Genomic DNA, 24,103 nt, shown 5'->3' on the forward strand with positions numbered 1-24,103 from the left:
TTGAGCCACATTAATTAAAATAGGAGTTATTCCCTAATAATAAAGTCAAAGGAGATAGACAGGAAGTTTTCAGAATTAATATGTTAACGATATCAATAATCCTATAAAAACCTCTAAATTACTAATAAAGAAATGCAAAAGAAAAGAATTCTTAAATATCATCTTACACTTATCAGATTGGCTAACAAGACAAAAAGGGAAAAGAACAAATAGTGGAGGGAATGTGAAAAGTGAATGGCACACAATAAGTTCTTAATAAATGTTTACTCATTATTGATTATATCAGATGGTTCTCTGGGAGAGGAGAGATAAGGATTTGGGGAATAACTATGATGATATAAAACATCAATAAAACATTTTTTAAAAAGAATTGAATGAGAGACTGATGGAAAGAAATGAGATGATAATTGGGTGAATATTTTATTCATTTTTCTTTTCTTATATTTTGAAAAATAGGACATCTATCTTCCCATATTTACAAATCTTTCAAAAATCACTGACAGCGATTTAGAAATTATAAGCAATTCAACTCCTAAATCTGTTTCTTTCATATGATGCCCTTGCCCTTTATCCACAGCACTGATAAAAGCACTAATTATATATAATACTTTCTTTTTCCAGACTTTGGATTTTTATTGATACTTTGTCCTATATTATCTTTCCCAAATATATTTCTTTTCCTTCTTACATAGAAAGTAATTTCTTGAAAAAAAGGAATAAAGGAGTTCTGAAAAAGTGACTAAACACAACTAAATATGATATGGGCCACATCCATAGTAACTCAGTAAAGAATTAATATATTACTTCTTTTATTCTTTAGATACAAGTTTGGTCATTATAACTACACAACATTCAGGATAATATTTTTTGTTTTGGTTGAAGGGTAATTTATTGTTATTTTTTGCTGTCATAGTTCTTTTTTCTTTTAAATTTAATATTTTATTTTCTGCCAATTACATATAAAAACAATATTTAATATTCATTTAAAATTTTTGTATCTCAAATTCTACCCTGACATTGAGAGGGCAAGCAATTTAATAGATAATATGGAAGACAGGAGAAGGGAGAGGTCTTGACAAATGATATAAATTTTGTACCATGTACCAAAGAGTCTGATGAATACTCTGGAACTCTTATCAAAACAATGTTTTTAAATTCATAAAACAAAATACTCAGGATTACCATATCAATTTTAGATTGTTAATTTCTTAAGAATATGGATTGTGTTTTGCCAATTTGTGAAAAAGTACTTAGTACAGGGCTTAGCACATAGTTGGCACTTAATAATTTCTTTTTCTAAGTAATTTATTTCCTCTTCTATTAATCTGGGCAATCTATATTTTCATTAAGTATTCTTCCATTTCACTTAGATTATCAGATTTATTGACATAGATGTAAATAAATTTTAAGGAAGTTTTTTATCTTGTGATTGAGATAGATGAACTTAAGTTCCTATTAATTCAAATTCTAACTAAGAATTTGTTTGTCTTTAAAATAAATGTTAAATATTCACAAAAGGGCACTTCTTATTTTAACAGTACCCTTGAACATAAACAAAAGTAATAAAAGGAAATACTTTCATAATGTCAAAATTGCTTTCACAATGTTAGTTTCTAGGTGCAAATTATTTCCACTTATCCCAATGGATTACTATTACTAGATTGGAATAGTAGTTTGTTTGTTTTTTATATTCCTCCCTATTTATGAGAAATTTTACAATTGAATTTCCAGACCAGAAACTTACCTGCTAAGCTACCAAGTGTAAGTTTTCTTCGGCCCACTTTCTCAACAAGCCAGACTCCAACTAGAGTGAAGATGAAATTTGTGAAAGCTGTAATTGAGGCAAGCCATATTGCAAGTCGATCATCTTCAACTCCTGACATCTGCAAAATGGTTGCACTGTAATACCTACAATGTAAGAATAGAAACAAGATTTTTTATCTTATAATTATATTAATAAGAGATAATGTCATTCAAAAATAAAAGTCCATATAAGCTCACCTCATAAACCCAATGAAGATTTGTAGTAATAATAATAAGTTAACGATAACTTGGTGTAGAGGCTAAAATTATAGAATTAAATACGGAATCATAAGCATTGCCAGTGTGATGATTTGTTTTTCTGGATAAAGCATATTTGTTAGAAATTAAAATAAAAGGTAGAAGCAAGGGGGCAGTAGGTTGGTGGGTATTGAGGGATATGCAAAAAAGGGGGGGCATTGATAAAATATTATTAAAGTAAACAGAAAAGTGCTAGGGAAATGCATATAGAGAAGATTTGTCAATACTTTGTTAAATTATATATATTTATGACAAAAACTAACTGCATATAATTGATTGATAATTTGTATGCTTTTAAAATTTTCCTTTATATGATGAAAGGTTTATTGATTGTAAGTTTACAATGAAAAGAAAATATACTTTTAAAAGATCTATTTATCTTATACTGAATGATTAAAAACATTATATATTTGGAAAATTTGTTACAAGATAGAACTTAACTGAAATGTTACATAGGATAGATTTTTTTGAAGTTAAGTTTTTATATTTACATAGCATGATAGGATCATGATCAATCAGGGTTTCCCCTACCAGGTGGTGTGATAGCATCAGTTATTTCCTTAATGATACTTCTTTCTTCCTACTACAACGTGGGAGGATTTACTTAAATAGAAGGCAAAGCCATCTTCAGAATTGAGTTGACCTATGTAATTGAAGCTTCCAGATGTAATTCCATTCTGTACTTTCCCCCTTTATTCCCCTTTCTGCCCCCCACTCCCTTCCCCCACTCCTCCCCCCTCTACTCCCCAAGCCAAGGATTTTGGAGTAAGCTAAGGACAAAACTTCCCATGGAACTTCATTGACCCAGTCTTCATCCATAGCTTCCTGGTAATGTAAGGGCAACGATCCTCTCACGCTTATGGAATGAATCTAGGCTCCTTAGATTTGGCGGATTTGCGTTATTTACTGCAAGAAACTCCCCTAACTACTGACCAGATGAGTTTGTGGAAAAAAGAAGTCCAATTGAAGGAGACTAATTGCTAATGCATTTGCTATGATACAGTCAAGTAAACCTCCTCTTATTAAACATATAAGACTTGTGCATGTCTCAGTTCATTCCCAAATGGAGCCTGAACTATGAGAGTGGCTGGTCTTCAAAGCTTTACCATCAAGAATTAACTTAGTAAGCAAAGGCCCTCTCTTTCCAGCTTTGAATATGACTCCTGAAACCTGGAATTGAAAAGAAAATAATTAATGGCTAGCCCATGAGAATGCTAGTAAAAATGTACCAGGAAATTCAGCATTCAGGCCTGGCAGATGGATCAGTGAATAGATTGAGACTAGAATCAGGAAGGTTGAGTTCAAATCCAACCTTATACTTTCTAGCTGTGTGACTCTGACTAATTACTTAATCTCAGTTTGCCTCAATTTCCTCATCTGTAAAATGGGGATAATAATAGCTTCTATTAATAAATAATAACATCACTTATCTCCTAGGATTGTGAGGATGAAGTGGAGAATTATTGTAAAGTTCTTAGTACAACATCTGACACAGAATAAGCAATACATAAATGTTTAGCTACTATTTTTAAGATAAATGTAAGGGTATGAGGTGTTTTGAATGCCAAACAGAAGATTTTATATTTTATTCTGGAGATGACAGGAAGACACTGAAATTTACTGAGTATGAAGTCTGACCATGTCAGACCTACATTTTAGAAAGATTACTTTGTAAATGAGTGGAAAATAGATTGGAATGCAACAAAGATTGCAGAGAAGGTCAACAGGAATGAAGACTGATCAAGATTGTTCTTAACTTTGAAGAAAGTAGTTTTGGTTGGACTTTTTGTTTAACAAAGATAGTTTGTCATTTCCTTCTCCAGCTCAGTTTATAGTTGAAGAACTGAGGCAAACTGGATTAAGTGACTTATCCAGGATCACACAGTTAGTACATGTCTTAGTCCAGATTTGAACTATGAACATGAATGAGTCTTCTTGATTCCAACGTCAGTGTGTCATTTAAGCTGCTCCAAGTGGTTTAATTGGGGAGACGGGGGAGAATTGCCTGGCAGAAGTGAGGTCCCAGATGAGGCTGTGTAACACAAATTTGGACCCAGTCAGGACATTTTCATGATTTTCTCCACCTCTGGTCAGCGGGACATAAGTAGGAGTGTAGGTAATAAATGTGGAATGGATCTAAGACTGAAACACTTTGGCTAGAAAGGAGTGAAGAACAAGATATAAAAGACAGTGCAGAGTCAGACTGGATCCCCAAGAAATCAATATGAGGGAAAAAAAGAAGATGGTGGCTCTTGCAAGGGTGAAGATTTGAGAAAGAGCTGAGGGATCAGGGGATTGGAGGACATGGCATTGACAGAAAGGCAAAGGGAGAACTGGAATGACAATAGATTGTGATCAGATGAAGGAATTTCAGAGTTCATAAATTGTAAGGGTGGAGGAGGAATCAGGCATTGTGCACACAGAGGCAGTGAAGCCTGAGATTCCCAGATGTGGTTTCTGTGAATGAACAGGGACCGCCTCGTGAGTGAGATTGCATCATCAATGGGAGACATCTCCTTCTCTGATTGAGTTTAAGGGAATACTAATATTTTTGTTGATGTTGATATCCCCTAGTATGAGGGGGGAATTGAGAGAAATCTTGATCCAAGCATTGGATTAATTATGAATTAGGCACTGAACTCATTAGGGAAAAGAAGGAAGTGTCCTGGAGACACTTAGACCACAGCTATCAGAATTTTGATTGAATGATAGCGATAGATTGAGGGAACATCAAAGAAAGAGAAGTTATTGAGACATGGGGGTAGAGGGAGAGCTTAGAGGTAGCAGTAGAGAGCAAGGAACATTGCAGTTCATCTGCTTTGACCAGTGAGTCGTGAAGGATGAATGAATATATAGCCAGTATCTAGAAAGGACAGCCAGGGAGGAAGCCAGATCTCAATGAGAGCCAAAAGATCAATTAAGCAGGAAAAGAAAGGATTTAAAAATGAAAGCAGCTTGGTTGCCTAGGGAGTAGACATTCTGGAAAGTAGTGTGGGACTAAGGGATCAGGTAGTGAGAGACAAGGAATGGGTTGCAGCACTACTAGGTTGGAGAGAGTGTGACCACTGGGAGTTTTTGTTTTTGTTTTGGAGTTTTTTTTAGTTGTTAAGGGAAGTATTTAGATATATTTCCAGTGTTTATAGGGTTTTGACCTTCAGATAAAGTCCTTTCAAAGCCAAAGTATCAGAAGGATGTTGTCATTCTTCTTCCACCAAGGCAGTAAACCAACCTGACTTGATGATCTCTGTGACTATAGCAGTAAGAGATTAGTACAATGGAATGGCACTGAAAAAAATGGAATAGCACTTTTCTCCTCCCGAGGGAGGTTGTAGTCCTGGCAGGAGATCACACAGAGCAAGGCCATTGGTTAACCAGATGCATTTCCAAGTGGAAATGGGGTAGTGGAGCCACGCTACCTAGAAAAGCCAAGTGCTACTGTATCCATGGCCCCATATCTTTGCTCTGTTAGAGCAAAATAAACCATTTGTTAAACATGCAATAACTCGTCCCATTCTGTCCCAAAATAGAACCTGAACTAAGAGTTTGTTCTTAGAGCCACCTCTCCAAGATTAAGCTAATTATTCTCCATTAAAGGCAACAAAGCTGACCTTGAGATTTGTTTATCTTGAGCACCTAAGACTTTGATGCAACTTCCTTAGGATACCTGACCAGAATGATTTGGCTTCTTTGTTCAGATTTGATGACCCATGTAATTCACCACACACTGCCCTGCTGTTTAGATCTGTTTTCATATGGAGCCTAAGGGGACCTACTTCTTCCCAAGTTAAGTGTGTCAATATTCTTATTTCTTTCAGTGTTGTAGCCAAGCAAATGTCCTTTTGTTAATTGTTGAATATAATTTTATAATGTTGTTCCAACACCAAACTTAAAGTAACTGTAAACCAATGTGAGTCTGGCCCTGTCATGGAGGATTGATGAAGAGGGGTGATATTGATAAAGGTCTATTGAACCCCCATTAGAACATAACCATTAAAACCCACTAGAACATTAATCTAGAAACAAGGTCATCAAATTACATTCAGTAATCAAAGCTAAAAGGAATCAAAACAATGGAAATAATAATTTGAATCACCCTCATATTGAGATTTTTGAAACTGGCCTACCTATGAAAATTGTATAGTATACACAAATTGAAATTTGTAAGACCAATTGACTTTTACATGGTACCTCTCAGGAGCACTATACCTTAATGGGAGTTAACATGGCCTAGGATTTGATCATCAGATTTGCAGGTTCAGCATCTCAATGTCATCAATTCCAAGGAATCAACTTATATAAGAAATTGACTTATAAGCAAAAATTTCAGTTTTTAGAAATTTATAAGGTGAGATGTTTGACAGAGTGATAATATATTATTGATAGAGTAGTTTTAATATGCTTAAAACACCCAGGTCATTGATTGGTTGGGAATTTGGAAAGCACAAAAGTAGCTGAAAAGACTTTGGGAATATTTAAACCAACAATATGATAAAATTTACTGAATTATTCTAGCTTCTTTCTAATGGACAAAATATTTATGTCCTTCAAATTCAATGTCTATTGAACATTATACTATAATATTGACAAGTTCTTAAGTTTTTAATTTTCCTCTTTCTATATTCCTTATTGTCAAAAAGTCACAATATTTAGATTACAATTTACATTAAACTTTACAATTTTTTGATTATATATCTTACAACAAATATATTTCAAGTCATCTATTTTTGACAAAAAAAGTATTCCTTGCAAAAGACAGTCTTACTTTTGAAATGTCATTAATAAAAATTCATCAAAAACATTTCTTGAAGTCCTTTAACCTTAGCTAAAACAGATGGTTTTAATTATCATGTCTACACAGATGACTCTCAGATCCACTTGTCCACCCCTAACCTTTCTTCCACCCTCCAGTCTCACATCTCTAACTGCCTATTACTCATTCTAAATTGTCTGTCTTATAAATATCTAAAATTCAATATGCTTCAAAATCAAACCTATCTTTTCCCTCAATATTTTTTTCCTTCCTAATTTGTATACTAATTCTGGGGGCACCCTCATTTTTCCAGTCACCCAGCCTCACAATTTAGATGTCCTCCTGAACTTTTCACTTTCTCACTCTTATATCCGATTATTTGTAACTCTTGCTGAATCTAGCTTCATAATATTTCTATGAAAACAAAGAAAAAATAGATAATAAAATTTAAAAAAAGAAAATGAAGCACATACTGTAGCATACATTTTACCAAATTAAAAATGTTTTGGATGTGGTCCTGGTCCATATGGTGCATAGAAACCAACAAATCTATGTTTGAATAAGTGATGGATTCTATCCTTCCTCTTGAAGGATCCTTAACTCTTGAAGACTATCTGCCAGGTTATTCAAGGACTTTGGTCTGATATAACGCACAAGGATAAAATCATTGTCACTGGCTAATGGAAAATGTGTCAAGTTTTAGGGCTAGAAAACCTAGGAGCCAAGTCCCATCTCTGACATTTACTGTCTATAACATTTTGGGGCAGTTGGGTATCACAGTATATAGAGAGCCCAGAGTCAGAAGGTCCTGAGATCAAATCCAATTTCAGACATTTCTTAGCTGTGTAATTCTGGGCAATTTATTTAACCTCTGTATGCCTCAATTTGCTCATCTGTAAAAATGGGCATAATAATAGGTTTGCTGTGAGAACCATATGAGATAATCATTATAACCTGGCACTTAGTAAGCTCTATATAAATCTTAGCTTTTATTATAATTAACATGTTTGGGTTTCAGTTAACTTCATCTTAAGATTGGATAATGATAATTATACTTATAGAGTTATTGTAAAGATCAAATGTGCCAAAGTATATTAGTGTAAAAGTCATTAACAAATTAAAGTTACTATCTTAAATGTAACATGTTTAAAACTTAGTTCCAACTAATGGTCAAGTACTATAATTTCAGCCTTTATAATAGCTCTCATTATAAACTTCCTTCTCTCAGTTGACATTGCCATAATCTTAGTACAGGTCCTCATCATCCCATGCCTGAATTATTACAAGAGCCTGACGGATGGTTGCCCTTCTATATTCTATGATTCAGTGATATTGACCTTGATGTTTCTTGTATTTATTTTGAGTATTTTTACTTGCTATCCTCCATGTCTGCAATTCTCTCCCTCTTCCTCTTTTATCTTCTGGTTTCCTTCAAATCCCAATTAAACCTCACTTCTTAGAAATCTTTCCTATCTCCCCCTTAATATTAGTGCCTTCTCTCTGTTATCTCCCTTATATACCTATAATTATATATATTTTATTATTATATATAATTATATTACATTATATATCTTGTTTGTATCTTGTTTGTACTTGGTCTCTATCTTTAGACTGTGAATTATCTGACAGCAAAGACTGGGGTCTCCCCTTTTCTTTGAAACTCCAGAGCTGGCACATATGAAGCACTAAATAAATGTAACCTGACTGACAATTATTACTGAAGTATTTCATTAAATACTCAACTGGTGGGAGAGGTGTTAATAAGTAAGACAATAATCTCTACAGCTATCAGTTAGTGGGAAAAGGTGGAGAGCTAAGAAATTAAAAGAAATTAAAGAAATTCACAGACAACGTCATCAGTTCCTGCATAAACTGAGTAATTAGTCCCTAGAAAAAGTGAAATGAATATATTCTGTTTCTTAGAACAATGGAAATTTATGTAAGAATAATCCAAAAGCTCATTTTACACATTTATTAGGTTTCTCCAACTTAACTTCAATTGCACAATTAAATAAATATAAAGCCTTCATAAAAAATATGTCTCATTCTACATTGTAAGTCTAGCTCATAAATTCATAGAGATCTTCTCAGTTCCTATTTATGTTCCATTGTGAAAAATGTTCCAAATACAAGAATATGATTGTCAAATGTCCTTGTTAATCTCATCAATCTATATGTTTTCATGCAGTTTGACATCACTAACTTTTGCCAATCTTTCAGGTGTTTGGAAGGTTACCTCTTGGATTTTTTTCTAATGCATAATCAAATGATAAAAGACCATAGAAGATAAAATGGATAGCGTGGAAACTTTGTGAAGCCCTGTCTGCAAGAAGTCGTGACTTGGGTGAAGAAGTCATGGAATAAAATTACTGACAACTGTGTTGCCAAGGCACTACGAGCAGGTTACCTGGACAAGATATGTTCATTTAAAGAGAGAGCTATATTGCTGGACATGACAGATTGGGTCCACTTCTTCTGAAGGAAATAGAGGCGCAAGACATCCAGGATGGAATTCAGGGTATGGACACGTATGACGATGTTGTTGACGAAGATGACATGATCATTTTTGAATAAAGGTACTTTTTTTTGTTCACATTTGCCTGTTTATTAAAATTGCTGTCAATGTTCATTAAAATAAGCCCTCCCATGAAAATAAGCCCTCTGGTGTTTTTCTGTCCAAAAAAAAAAAAAATAATAAGACAGTGTCTTATTATCGGGTAAACACAGGTAGTTCAAAAAATACTTGCTATTGCAGGAAGACAAAGAAATTAAGGTAATAAATATTCTTAAGAAGAAGAAACATGTAATTTTTTGCAGCTAAACTGAGAACCTTAAAAATTCAACTAAAATTAGTTGATATATATCAGATACTAAAATATTTGATATAATAAATAATGTAAATCAAGTAGGAAAATATAGAAACACAAAAATCATCAGCCAGTCTACAAAAATTCCAGCAGGAGAAAGAAAAAAAAAAACTTTTTTCTAAATAGTCAACAAAATGTATAGAAATTTGGAATGTAACTTATCAAGACAAATGTAGGGTTTAGAAGAATAAAAATACAAGAACACCGATTACAAAACTAAAAGAAGGCAAACAATTGGAGAGAATTAAATGTCTACTTTTGGGTCATACTAATATAATAAAAATGAGAGTAGATAGAGTGTAAATCAAGATTTGAATGTAAATCCAGCCAACATTTTTTTATTGTTGTTCAGTTATTTCAATCATGTCTAATTCTTAGTGACCCTATTTGGGATTTTATTGATAAAAATACTGGAGTGGTTTGCCATTTCTTTCTCTAGCTTTTTATGGGTGAGGAAACTGAAGCAAATAAGATGCAGTGATTTGCCCAGGTCACACAGCTAGTAAGTGTCTGAGGTCACAATTGAAATTCAGGTCTTCCCGACTGCAAACCTTATCTACTAGGTCCTCTTACTTGCCCTAGTACTGAGTAGTTATCTAGCCCTTTTCAAACCATTTAACTTCTCTTAGGATTTTTCCTCATCTATAAAATGGTAATAATAAAGATATTTATCTTCTCTTTTAATTTCTACCCTCTTTCCTATTCCAACTTCCAATACCAAACTCTTTGTTCACAAAATACACATTTATTACTTTGTCTAGTTAAAATAAACATTAAATATTAGATAAGTTGCTCTAATTATGCCTTCTATAATGATTATATGGTTTCTATTTATGTAAAATATTAAGTTTCACACTTCCTCTTTCTTCCCTTTTGTATCCCTTTTGCCTCTTTTTTCCTTAAGATAATCAAAATAAAACTATATATGTTGTGTGTGTACATACAATATATGTGTGTGTGTGTGTGTGTGTGTGTGTGTATACACACACACTTTTTTTTTCTAAATTGTCATTGATTTTTTTTTCTGTTTATTTTTCAAGCATACAACTACTGGCTTAGCTCACTGCAACTCAGAATTCCTGAATTTAACATATCCACCCGCCTCAGTCTCTCTAATAGCAGGAATTACCATCACATAACCACCACACCTGGTCTTTACATTGATTAAATAACTATTAGTTATGGAACACTACACTAAATTTAGGACTGAGAAGTAGAAAAGGAGGAAGATAGAAAAACAAAAAACAATGTAGTAATCCTGTCCTCATAAAATTTACAGGGCTAATAAGATATTAAGATATAAAATTTAATAATATTCATACATATTAGATCAACATCATGTATATCTATATCCATCTATCTATATATATGCATACATATATATATATAAAGAGAGAGAGAGAGAGTGAGTTAAATGATTGCACATGAGGGAGAGTTAAAGGCAACTAGTTGAATGTGTAATAAAACTGGAGACAAAAACAATTTATTGACAATCTGAATATGTATAATATATACACTCAAATATGTATGTCTATATGTATATAGACAAATATGCATATATATTTTCCATATTATCAAGAGATTTCTAACCCAAGTACAGACTTTTGTAATGTACTTAAGACAGTAAGTGCCAAAGTGCCAAAAATTAGATTGAGTTTGTAATATATATGTGTGTGTGTGTGTGTGTGTGTGTGTGTACGTGTGTGTATTCAAATCAGAAAAAAATTGTACTGACTGAAACTTGTATACTATCTCATATAGGAAAACTATAAGGCAGAAATACTAAATGCATTTTTTTTCAAATCATGATGCAATAAAAAGTCAAGGGAAAATAGACCAAAAATTAATTGGAAACTAAATAATCTAATTCTAAAGAATGAATGGGAAAACTATAAGAATGTAGTTTGACACATTGCAATGAAGCTGTTTAGTACAATTGTAAGAGTATTGAATTAGAGTTAGGGATCTTAGCTTTGAATCCTGCTTTAGACAACTTAACAAAGATGAGATCTTTAGCAAGTCACTTAATACTCTAGTCATCTTCTATCATTCTGAAACCTCAGCATGACCTGGCTCTTCATTCTAAAGATGAACTGACTAAACCTTCCTGGACCTCAATATTTTATCAAGTTCCTTCTAGACTTGATGTTGAGGTTAGGCAATTTTACCCAAGGACACACAAATATCACTTTTGATAAATTGGTCCAACTGTTGTGGAAAATAATTTGAAACTATAACTAGAAAGTTACCAAACTGATCTAGCTAGAAAAGAAAAAAGTACATATCCCCACATCCAAACACACACACAAACACATACACACACACACACATATTTTATATATATATATATATATTTGGCTGAGGCAATTGGGCTTAAGTGACTTGCCCAGAGTCACACAGCTGGGAAGTGTTAAGTGTCTGAAATCAGATTTGAACTCAGGTCCTCCTGACTTCAGGGCTGGTGCTCTATCCACTACACTAACTAGCTACCCCCACCCAAACATATTTATAACAGTTCTTTTCCTGGTCAATAAATTTGAAACTAAGAAGAAATAGCTTTCTTGGGGAATATGATGACAATTTTAAGAGGAAGCTGTGAAGAGTTAAAATGATAACATAAAGCAACTTTGATATGCTTTGGAATTTTTTATGTAATTACAAACTAAAAGTAAAAAATACAATGAAACATTGTCTTGAGGGAGATGTAATAAACTTAAAATGCAGAAAGAGACATTTTCTGCCGTGGCTAATGTTGTTTTGCTATTATGCAGCTATGTATTAAAGGCTTTGTTTTGTTTTTCTCAATGAGGGTGGATGGAAAGGATCAATTTTTAAATTTATCTAATTAGAAATAGAGAAAATAAACTTTCTTTGTTTGTTTGTTTGCTGAAGCAATTGGGGTTAAGTGACTTGCCCAGAAAGTGTTAAGTGTCTGAAACCAGTTTTCAACTCAAATCTTCCTGACTTCAGGGCTAGTGCTCTATCCACTGTGCCACCTAGCTTTTTTTAAAGGAAGGAAACAAGGGTGTATACTTTGACTGAAATTACCAGTAATCACAAAGTGGAATCATCAAAATGAGTTGTTCTCTTTAACATATTAAGAGGTTGATCAGTGGAACAAATTGGTTACAAAATACAGAGAAGCAAATATATTCAGTAGCATACTGTTCAAAAAAATCCAAAGACCCCAATTACTAGAACAAGAATCTACTGACCAAACTGTCTAACCAAGAACTATCTGACTAAAATCTGATGGGAAAACTGGAACACAACCTGGAAAAATAAAGTATAGATCATGATCACATTGTATATATCACAATAAACCCCAAATGGATTCAAATGAATTAGCTGTAAATGCTGATATCACAAATAAATTAGATTAACAAGGAACAAATAATGTCCACATCTATGGGTAGGGGTCCATGGCTAAACAATGGATAGAGAGGATTGGTGAAGAAAAAATGGACAAATTTGTTCATATAATATTCATAAAGTACTTACATAGTGTGTGGCATGTAGTGAGCACTATATAAATGTTAATTATTATTATCAATTTTGAAAATTTTGAACAAATAAAATGAATGTCTTTTAGGGAAACATGCTTGGGGGAATAGTTCTCATCAATTTTCTCTGAAAAAAAGTGTCATATGTTAAGATGTAAAAGACACCAGTTCAAGTTTATAAGAATAATTGCCAATACTCAATAGATAAATGGTCAAAGGAAATAAACAGCTTTCAAATTAAGAAATACAAGCTACCAACAAATATATTTTAAAATATTCTAAAAACTAAAAATTAGATAAATGCAAATTAATACAACTATGAGGTTTTGACTTACACCATAAAATAGACAAAGTTAACAAAAAATTATGATTTTTTTTGCAAGAACTATGGAAAACAAGCAGATTAAGTATATGACTGTAATTGAATACTATAGTGCTGTAAGAAATGATGAGCAGGATGATTTTAGAAAATCCAGGATTTTCTGATACAAAGTTAAGTAAGAAGAATGAGAACATTGTATATAATCACAACAATATAGTAAAATGATCAACTGTGCGTGACTTAGTTATCCTCAACAATACAATGACCTAAGACTAGACCATCAAATTCAAGAAAACCTTTTGACAAGATGCAGCAGCAATTCATTTAAAAAAAAAAAAACTACTGGAAAGCATAAGAATCAATGGAGCTTTTTAAAAAAAAAACTGATAAGCTTTATTTTTCTAAACAAATAGTATTATCTCTAATAGATATGTTAGAAGCTTTTACAGTAAAACACAGAAAAAGCAAGAAAGTTTGTTGCTGCCATTATTATTCAATAAATAAATGCTAGCAATAGTAATAAGACAAAGAAATTAAAGGACTATACAAAGGCGAAAAGAAAATAAAATTACTACTTTTGTAGAGAGATTATCTACTTTGAGAAACCTAGAGTCAACTAAAAAAGTAACTAAAATAATTAACAACTTCAGCAAAATTGAAGCATGTAAAATAAACTTAAATAGATTATCAGCATTTCTCTATATTACTAACAAAATCAGCCAGGAAGAGATAGAGAATAAATATGGATAATATAAAACATTGGGAATCTACTAGCCAAGACCTACATCAGAATTTTATGAACACATTCAAAAAACATTCTTTGCATAAATAATGATAAAATTAAATTACTGGGAAAAAATTAACTATTCACAGAAAGGCTAAGCTAAAAAGATAAAAAAAGATACTACCTAGATTAATTTATTTATTCGGTGTCATAAAAATTACCAAAGGATGATTTTATGAAACTAAAAAAAATAATGAAATGCCCATGTAGTTTCAAAAAAAAGGTAAAAAAAAAATCAAGAGAATTAATGAAAAGATGTGAGAAGAAAGGACAACTAATAGTACCAGATCTCAAGTTGTGCTAGAAAGTCATAATTATCAAAACAATTTGGTACTGAGTAAGAAATAGAGAGGTTTATTAAGTAAAACAGATTAGGTACATAATATATAAAAATAAATGAAAAAGTAGTCTCATATTGATACCCCCAAGATTACAACTCTTGGAGGAAGACCTCACTATCTGACAAAAACTGTTGAGAAAACTAGAAAGCAGTCTGGCAGAAATTAGGTATAGATCAGCATTTCACACTCTATTTGCCAAAAAAAAAAAAAAGCAATAAATAGGAACATGACTTAGAGGAGCATAGAAATAATTGCTTATCAGATCTATGGATAGGGAAAGAGTTTGTGACCAATAGGAGATAAAATAAACAATTTCCATAAAATAAAATTTCAACTTAAAATAAAATAAAACAATAAATTTGTGCACAAACAAAACCAATATAGATAAAATTAGAATATAAGCAAGAAGTGGAGGGGTGATATTTACAGCAAGTTTCTCTGTTAAAGAACTCATTTCTATGATACAGAGGGAACTGGATCATAGAAGAATGAGAGCCATTCCTCAATTGATCAATAATAAAAAAAAATAAGCAGTTTTCAGAGGAAGAAATCCAAGCTATCTTTAGCCATATGTAAACGTATTCTAAATCACTATTAGAGAAATACAAATGAAAGCAATTCTGAAATCTTAACTCCCACCCATTAGATTAGCAAAGTTGACTAAAATGAAAATGACAAATAGTGGAAAGGCTGTAAGAAAACAAGTACCTTAAAAGCTTTTTGGTGGATCTGTCCATTTAGGAAGAAATTTGAAATTGTGTCCCAAAAGCTAATAAAATGTGCATACCTTTTTCACTCAGTGATATCATTATCAGGTGTGTGTATATGTGTGTGTGTGTGTGTGTGTGTGTGTGTGTGTGTGTGTGTATGTATATACATATATATTCCAGCAAGATCAAAGAAAGAGGAAAGAACAAAAAAGTATGTACAAAAATATTAGACTACTAGACTACTTTTGTAGTTACAAAGAATTGGAAATTGAGAAGGTACTTGTCAACTGAGGAAACAGCCAAGCATGTTATGCTTTATGAATATGATGGAATATATTATGCTGTAAGAGCTGATGAGGGGGAGCATTTCAGAGAAACTTGGGAAGACTTGTTTGAATTGAAGCAAATGAAGTGAGTAAAACTAGAAAAATACTTATACAAGAATCAGTAAAGAGAAACAATTTTGAAACACTTAGGAACTGTTATTAACAAAATGATCAAATACAAGAGAAGTACTGGATTCAGAGTGTAAAATGAAACATTTTTTTCTGTACATAACTAACAGAGGAATTTGTTTTTCTTGACTATTAACATTTGTAAGAAGTTTTGTTTTTCATACTTTTTCATTGAATAGGGAAAGGGAGACGAGAGGGGAAGAATTTGGAACTGAAATGAAATAAAATTGAATTTAAAAAAGACTCAAGGAAGTTGACTAGTTAGTGTTATAAAGCTAATAAAAGTGGTAGAGTGAGAATTAGAGCTCAGGTTTTGTGACCCGCTATTATTTTCTTGGCATCACAAGACCACCATGTAGAGAGATTGTACTCTCTGTCTCTCTTTGTCCCTTCTCTCTGTCTTCCTGTCTCTGTCTTTCTCTGTTAGACCAAATATACTATACAAGAAGTAGACTAATTCTATGTATACATATTCCCTCTATACATTCTATAATGCCATTTTTACTTTGTAACAATCAATGTTATGGCCAAGAATACAGGATATTCTCAAAGTCTTACTAAGTTTTAAATTATGATATTTATTAAAGTTTAATATAATATAAGCCCTTAATAGCTATTAAAGCTTAAAAGACTTTTGAGACACCCTCTTAAAAACTATAATGGATAATACCTAATGTAGCAAATTTTCAAGGTGAATTAAATCAATAATATTTTTAGCCACTTAAACCATATTACTCTAAACCACATTTTATCTACAGCCAAACTTAAAAGAATAAACCAATGTAGTTAGCATATAACAGTAATTTCATAAGTCTATGAAATTTACTTATAAAAACTTCTTCAAATAATTTTAATGTTGAAAAACTCCCAAATCAACGATTCCATTTTAAAGCAAGAAATGAATACATACATGATGGTGTTAATGCCTGATAACTGTTGGAACATTTGTAGGCCACAACCCACAATTAAAGCTCGGCGAGTTGGAGGGTAAGTCAGCATTCTATAGATCACAGGTCCAGCTTTAAAACAAAGAAACAGAGAGAAGTGTTATTCTTTCATTCTCATATTGAGAATCTACAGTAAAATTATTTGCCCTGAATTTCAAAATTCAGAGGACTCAATTTTATTTAAGTATTTCTAGGTAGAACAAAATGTCTAAATGTACTTTTCTAGAATTATTGGTGTTACAAGCCATTTTTTTCAATTAAATTTGAATATCCTTAAGGATAAACTTTGAAATCAACATGAGAAAACTTAGACAAAGAATTTCATGGAAACCTTGAATTACATAGTTAGGACCAATTTGAAAGACCTAAGCTTTATCTCTTTAATTTATCAGTGACATACATTTATCAAACATTTACTTTATGTTTACCACTTCTTATAAATATATAAAAACCTACTCTGCATAGGAACTAGACCTTCATTTCCTATACACAAAGTCAGTCATAAAACTTTTAAATCTGCCATGTGAATAGTATCTATGCTAGTTTACAAAAATACAAAAATTATTGCAATATAGTTGACAAATATTTTAGGAATTTTGGCTCTAAAATATAAACAACTAAAAGTTTCTAAAAATGGAACAAATTATTCTGTTAGTAATGAACTCAGGTCTTTAAGTGGAAGCTAGATGAACAATCTAGTTCAGTTTAACATTTAAAAAAAGATGACATTTTTCTTTATATTTTTGAATATATGTGGGATGTGGCTATCCCTTCCATATTCACTGCCCAATGAGTCACCCCATGTAACATTGACTTTTAAAATTCAAAATAGCAAAACTAACAAGCACACAAGACATATATGAAAACTTTTATCATATTCCACAACTGCAATGAAGCAAAGAAGTTACATTTTCTCAGCCTTCTCATGAGCCAAGCTTGGTCTTTAGAAAGAGATTAGTTTTGCTTTATAATTATTTTCATTTGTACTGTTCTAATTATTTATTATCATTTATACAACTCTTACCAAGCTTCTCAAAATTCTTCATTTTTATCATTTCTTGTAGTGAAATAATATCCCATATAGTCATATTTTATAGTTTATTTAGCCATTCCCTAAAGTTCCGGGGGTCCTCAAACTTTTTAAATAGGGGGCCAGTTCACTGTCCCTCAGACTGTTGGAGGGCCGGACTATAGTAAAAACAAAAACTTTGTTTTGTGGGCCTTTAAATAAAGAAACTTTATAGTCCTGGGTGAGAGGGATAAACGTCCTCAGCTGCCGCATCTGGCCTGCGGGCCGTAGTTTGAGGACCCCTGCAATGGACATCTATTTTTTTTTCATTTCCTTCTTCTACAGAAAATCCTGCTCTCTTAGCTGGAGTCTTGGCTTGGTCTATTTTCCTGCCTACCTGTCTAGGAAAGAAATAAATATCATTGCATTCCCTTCTGCCAGTCTTCTGGCCTAACCTGGATTGCCTACTGAAATAGGAGAGATGTCACTCTATTACTCTTCCTACATGGATTAAGTGCTGTCTGATGGGGAAAGGAACAATTCCACTTGTTCTCTCCAGGGATATCCTGCTTGAGCTTCTCTAACAGAGAAAGTGAGAAGTACCATTCTATTCCTTCCCTTTGCCTGGTTTGATTACTTGAGCCTGTCCCCATTTGAACTCATCAAAAACATCATGCTAGCTCTAGTTAACTGAATAACAAAGATGATGCCCTCATAAGAACAGAAGAGATTAGAGATTACAGTCATCATCTACCTGGATGTAGGGACTGTGATGCTCCATTGCACTGGACTACTTGATCAATTTAACCAAGGATTATGCAGCCATTTTTGCCCACCTGAGCCATTTAGAGCATCCTCTTTTGAAAAATCAATATAGTATGATCTCATGATGTCACATATTTTTTAACCTGCCTTTGCTTGGAAATTTTATTATGTCAATCTTTTTACTCCTTCTAAGGGCAAGAGATTTATTCTAGGTGATACCTTTTCAGAATATAGGTTTGTAGTGATAATTAAATGTTTTAATACTGTAGTCATTATCAAGATACTCTTCTTCAAGATATTCTTCATTATATGCCCCCTTATAATTTTTGGTCAATTTCTAATAGGGTACCCATTTTATTGCAAATAAGATTTGGTAATTGAACTTGCCATCATAATAATCACTGAATTTTCTTTTTTTAAAAAAGCTAAGGTTTCATTATTACATCCCTGGTTACCACTGGTGGCTGTCCTACTTTCCAGAAGCTGTATGTTTAATGAACTCTGCAAAAAGGGATCCCTTGATCCTTTTCTGGCTTTTCCTATTCTATCTTCCATGTAGAATTACTCAAGGCTTTTTCTGATCAAAAGAATCCAAGCAATACAAAGAAATTGTTTAGGTCTCTCTTTTGTCATGTTTCCTTTGACCAGAAAGTATTTGAGGGGCCAAATTAAGTGGAATTATTGAGAGGGGTTTTGCTTTTTTAAAGGTATAAAGAGAAGACAAAATCATCTTTTTAAAATCATATTGAAAATAACATACCAAATAAATTGTGGAACATCAGAAACAACAAAAGATTAAGGTGAGGTATTTTTCCTGTCCAAAACAACTTAAAAGATCTGCAGGAGAGCTCTGTGACATGGGATAAAGGCTGGTTCAGAACACAAATGGCAGCAACAAGCACCAGTGCTGCACTTGCAACAGTGGCTTCGAGAGTTAGATCAGAGGTTAGAAAGAGAATGCAAAGAACCTTTTACTAATACTGAGTGAAGGACTCAGCACTATTTGGCAATTCTATTGTTCATACACAACTCTGAGTCTCAGTTCGAGGGCAGAAAGTGCTTGTGATCAGTCACAAGAAAAGAGAGGAGGGAAGGAGAGAGAAGGGAAGGGGAGGGGAGGGGAGGAGAAGGACGGAAGGAGAAGGGAAGGAAGAAAAAGCTTGAAGTTTAGGACAATGCATGAGAGAAAATTTTTTTTTTTCTTATACCATTAACCTTTCTGTGACTTAGCTGATATGGAGATATGTTCTGTGTGATTTCAAATAAAATAATTAAAATTATATTTTTTATCTTCACAGTAGATGAGGGAAGCACTGGAAGGACAGAGAGAATTTAGGACTCAAGTTTTTTTAATGTAAAAAATAAATGATTTAAATAATAATGTTTCAAGGAGCAATATCATTTGTGGGACAGCATTACCAGTAGTTCTAGAGAGTAAAATTCAAAGTTCAGAAAATAACAGAAGGACCTAAGGATTGGGCCATAAATCCCCATAACTTGGGACTAGAATTTGACTACACTAATAGCTGCTAAAAATAAAATAAAACAAAAAATAATAATAAAAATGAATAAGCAAGGGAGAAAGAATCTAACCATAGATAATTACTGTGAAGATAGAGAGGATCAGGGTTCATATTCAGAGGAAGATAATGGAGCTTTAAAAAGTCATTCTTTAGCTAAAATGAGAAACATCAAATGATCCCAAGCAGAGAAAGATTTTTAGAAGAACTTAAAAAGGACTTTAAAATCAAATAAGAAGGATCAAGAAAAAATTAGAGAGGGGAAGAGCAATCCAACAAAATCAAGAAAATTATGAAAAGAAAAGTGAGTAACTTGACATAGAGAGACAAAAAGTTAAGAAAGAAAATCATTCTCTAAAAACTAGGATTGGGCAAAGGGGAAACTAATGACATTCTAAAACAAAAAGAATGAAAAAAAGTAGAAGAGAATGTGAAACATCAGAAAAACAATTGATTTGGAGAACAGTTTGAGGAGAAATAGTATAAGAATAGTTAGATTACTGGAAAATTATGATTAAAAAAACTTGACGCAATATTACAAGAAATTATCAAGGGAAATTGCCCTGAAGTTCTACAATAAGAAGGCAAAGCAGAAATAGAAAAAAAAATCCATCAATTACAACCTAAAAGAGATCCCATGAGGAAAACTTATAAGAATATCATAGCCAATTTTCAAAGCTCCCAGGTTAAGGAAAAAATATTGGAAGCAACAAGAAACAAAACCCAATTTAAATATAATGGAACTATAATAAGGATTACACAAGACTTAGCTGCTACTATATTAAAAGTCTGTAGTCCAATATATTGGAATAATATATTTCATAGAGCCAAAGAGCTGGAGTTACAACCAAGGGCACTTACCCAGCAAAATTAAATATAATTCTGAACAACAACAACAAAAAAATTGGAGAGAGAAAGATTTTCATAAATTTGTGACAAAAATAGAACTTAAGGACAAATTCTACATATAACATGCAGGAGAAATATAAAGTAAACATTAAGGAGCAATAAGGGACTTAGTAAGATAAAATCATCTACTTCTTACATATGAAAATATTATTAATTTTTCATAATTGTTATTTTTAAATGAGTGTTCTGAAAAAAAGAATTGAGGTAAGCTAATAATGATGGGGTGATTCTAATATATACATATAAATCAGTGTAAAGAGAGATTAAAAAAGATCAATTATCTCAAACAAATGAAGCCACAAAAAAAGAAAAATAAATTTAAAAAGAGTCTAATAGGGGAGAGGGTGAATAGTTTTGAAATCTTACTCTCATTGAGAATGAGTTAAAAAAGGAACGCCGTGTGTGTGTGTGTGTGTGTGTGTGTGTGTGTGTGTGTGTGTGTGTATGTGTTTATGTTTGTACATATGTATCAATGTATATATAAAAGTCTTCCAAATTAAAAAAAGAAATAAGAGGGCAAGGAGATAGAATAGGGGAAGAGAATAGGGAAGGGATTTTTGTAGAGGTGAGTAGGTTAAGGTCGTGGGTAGAAGAAAAACAGAGGAATGAGGAGAGATAAGAATAGGGTAAGAAGGATAGTGAGGAAAAATAGAAAGGAGAAAAATATATAAAAGTATAACAGCTTAGAATCTGAATGGGATGAATTTACTTATAAAATAAAAACTGATAAAAATTAAAATTCTGAATTCAACAATATGTTGTTTTCAAGAAATACTATAAAAATGTTATACAGAAACATAAAACAAAGGTCAGGATTGAATTATGATGTAAAGAAAACTAGGGGTAATGATCATGATTTCAGACAGAGTTAAAGCTTAAAGAGATTTAAGCAAAAGAGAAAAATAGAGAAATCAAATATCAACCACATTATTCAGTGTTGTTCTAGACCATTTAAAATAACTTGACAGTATAAAATAACTGAGAGTATCTGCCAAAACAGAAACATATTTATAAATATAAACATAAAACACTTTTTATATAAAGTTAGAACTAAAAAATTGAAGTAATATTTATTTTTCATTAATAAAGTAAATATAATAAGAAAAGGAAATATCTAAATAATCTATTTATGTAATGCCATCCCAATTAAATTATTAAAAATTACTTAACTGATTTATTAAAATTTTACAACACAGTTTAATTAGAAGAATAAAAAGTCAGGAGCATCAAAAATGTAAAGGAAAAAGAATCAGTAGTACTTGACCTTAAACCATATTATAAGGTGAAAGCTTGATTACAGTATATAAAAAATAATTTTGATTATTTTAATTAAAAATTTCTAATTTAAATAAAACCTATATAGCCAAAAATAGAGAGAATGTAGAAAGTGAGGAAAAACTTTTATATGGTCTCTTAGGCAGAATATGCTTAAATTGGAATATTGCTGTGATCTTGGAAATGATGTGTGAGTTGATTTAGAAAAACATGGAAAATTTGGACTTATAAAAGAAGATGCTATCTAGCAGGGCAACTAGGTGGCACAATGGCTAGGGCACCAGCCCTGAAGTCAAGGGAACCTGAGTTCAAATCTGGTCTCAGACACTTAATATTTCCTGGCTGTGTGACCCTGGGCAAGTCACTTAACCCCAATTGTCTCAGAAGGAAAAAAAAAAGATGCTATCCACCTCCAGAGAAATGGATGACAAGTGGAAATAAATATAGTACAGTCATGTGTGTGTCTATGTGAATGGGCATGTGTATGTATTTACATATAGACATAGAAAATCATATGGACATGTATATATACATAGAGCATATGAATATAAATATATAGTCAACAATATGTAGCAGAGTTTTAGAAATGACCATTATGAAATGGACAATACATAAAGCAGATGGTTTTATGAATTCTTTTTAAAGGCCTCCTACCTCACAGTTCTTGATGACAAATTTGGGCACAGTACTTTTATTTGTCAGAATTCTTTTGAGCAAAAGTATAGCTGGTTAAGCTCAACTTCTTTCTCAACCACAAAAGCTATTAATTGTGAATAATGTGCATAACTGTGAGTAATTTCATCTCCAACTCTCCAAATCATAAGCCAATAAGTAAATGTAGATCTTATTCAAAGAATACTAAATATCATATAAATCCTGAGTCATCATTTCTTGTAGAATTGAAAACATGAACTAAAAAATGCCACATAACAATCATTGTTTGAAATATTCAGGTCATAAATTTCCTTGAGTGACATAGAGTTCTTGATATCTTATTTCAACTAAAACTGAAATTTATATTTAAGTAATTTGTTTTCAAAACTATTTCTATCCAAATGACTCTCATGGTGTCATAGGAAACCCATACACTAAAAAATTCATATTCCTCAATACGTTAGTAGCTATGGAAGTTTTTTGGTTCATAGTTGCATATGGTTGTTCATATCTTATAAAATGATCAGTTATTATAAAATGAGGCTCATATATTTACTATCTCCTTGGGATTAAAAAAATCTATACAAATACATTCTAAAGATTTGTTAATATGTTTTCCAAATATACAGTACATGTACAATTCTTACATTTCATTATGATATTTTTTGCTATCTTGGGCCAGTGAAGCCAGGCCCTAATAATTTTAGAGTTCTTTCTTGGTCCATATGCCCAAAGGCATTATAAAGTGTTTTTATGACCAAAGATCTACATGCATGGGGCAGCAATAGCTTTTTTCCCCTGGTTCCACATAAGGAATAAGTTATGTCCAATAGAATACTCTTTAAATAACTAATTTCTGTCACTATCTGAATAATAAGATGCCTTCTGGGGAATTAAACTGGCATCAGTGAGTTTGAATTCCTTTTTTCTTGGCTTGTATTACTTCTCACAGATCTCCATCAGCCATCTGCTTTCTCTACTCATCATCAATAGACAACTGAGATAAAAACAGTCTTCATACACTTCATGCTGGTATAGTTTCTGATGGAATCTTAAACTCTCAGTTATATTTTTATTTGATTGTTACCTATCCCATTGGGTATCACTTTTAGCTTTTACTCCTTCCTTAGGAGTTACTATCATTTTGGTGACGTGTGACCTTTGAGATAGAGCATCTTCATTCACATTAGTGAAATTAAAAATGGCAAGTGCTGTTACTCATTTCTGAAAA

At 32.2% G+C, this 24,103-nt stretch overlaps 1 protein-coding gene across 1 annotated transcript in view; it reads right to left on the minus strand.

Moving 5' to 3' along the window:
• Positions 1 to 24,103, minus strand: part of SLC2A13 (solute carrier family 2 member 13) — a 141,902-nt gene that overhangs the window by 45,924 nt on the left and 71,875 nt on the right. The window contains exons 4-5 of the mRNA XM_052000189.1: positions 16,704 to 16,812; positions 1,745 to 1,908 (exon numbers count right to left, since the gene is read on the minus strand). Of these exons, the coding sequence (XP_051856149.1) occupies positions 1,745 to 1,908; positions 16,704 to 16,812 (273 nt within the window). The remainder of the gene's footprint in view (positions 1 to 1,744; positions 1,909 to 16,703; positions 16,813 to 24,103) is intronic.

This window comes from Antechinus flavipes, chromosome 5 (genome assembly GCF_016432865.1).
Source record: "Antechinus flavipes isolate AdamAnt ecotype Samford, QLD, Australia chromosome 5, AdamAnt_v2, whole genome shotgun sequence".
NCBI classification, from domain to species: Eukaryota; Metazoa; Chordata; class Mammalia; order Dasyuromorphia; family Dasyuridae; genus Antechinus; species Antechinus flavipes.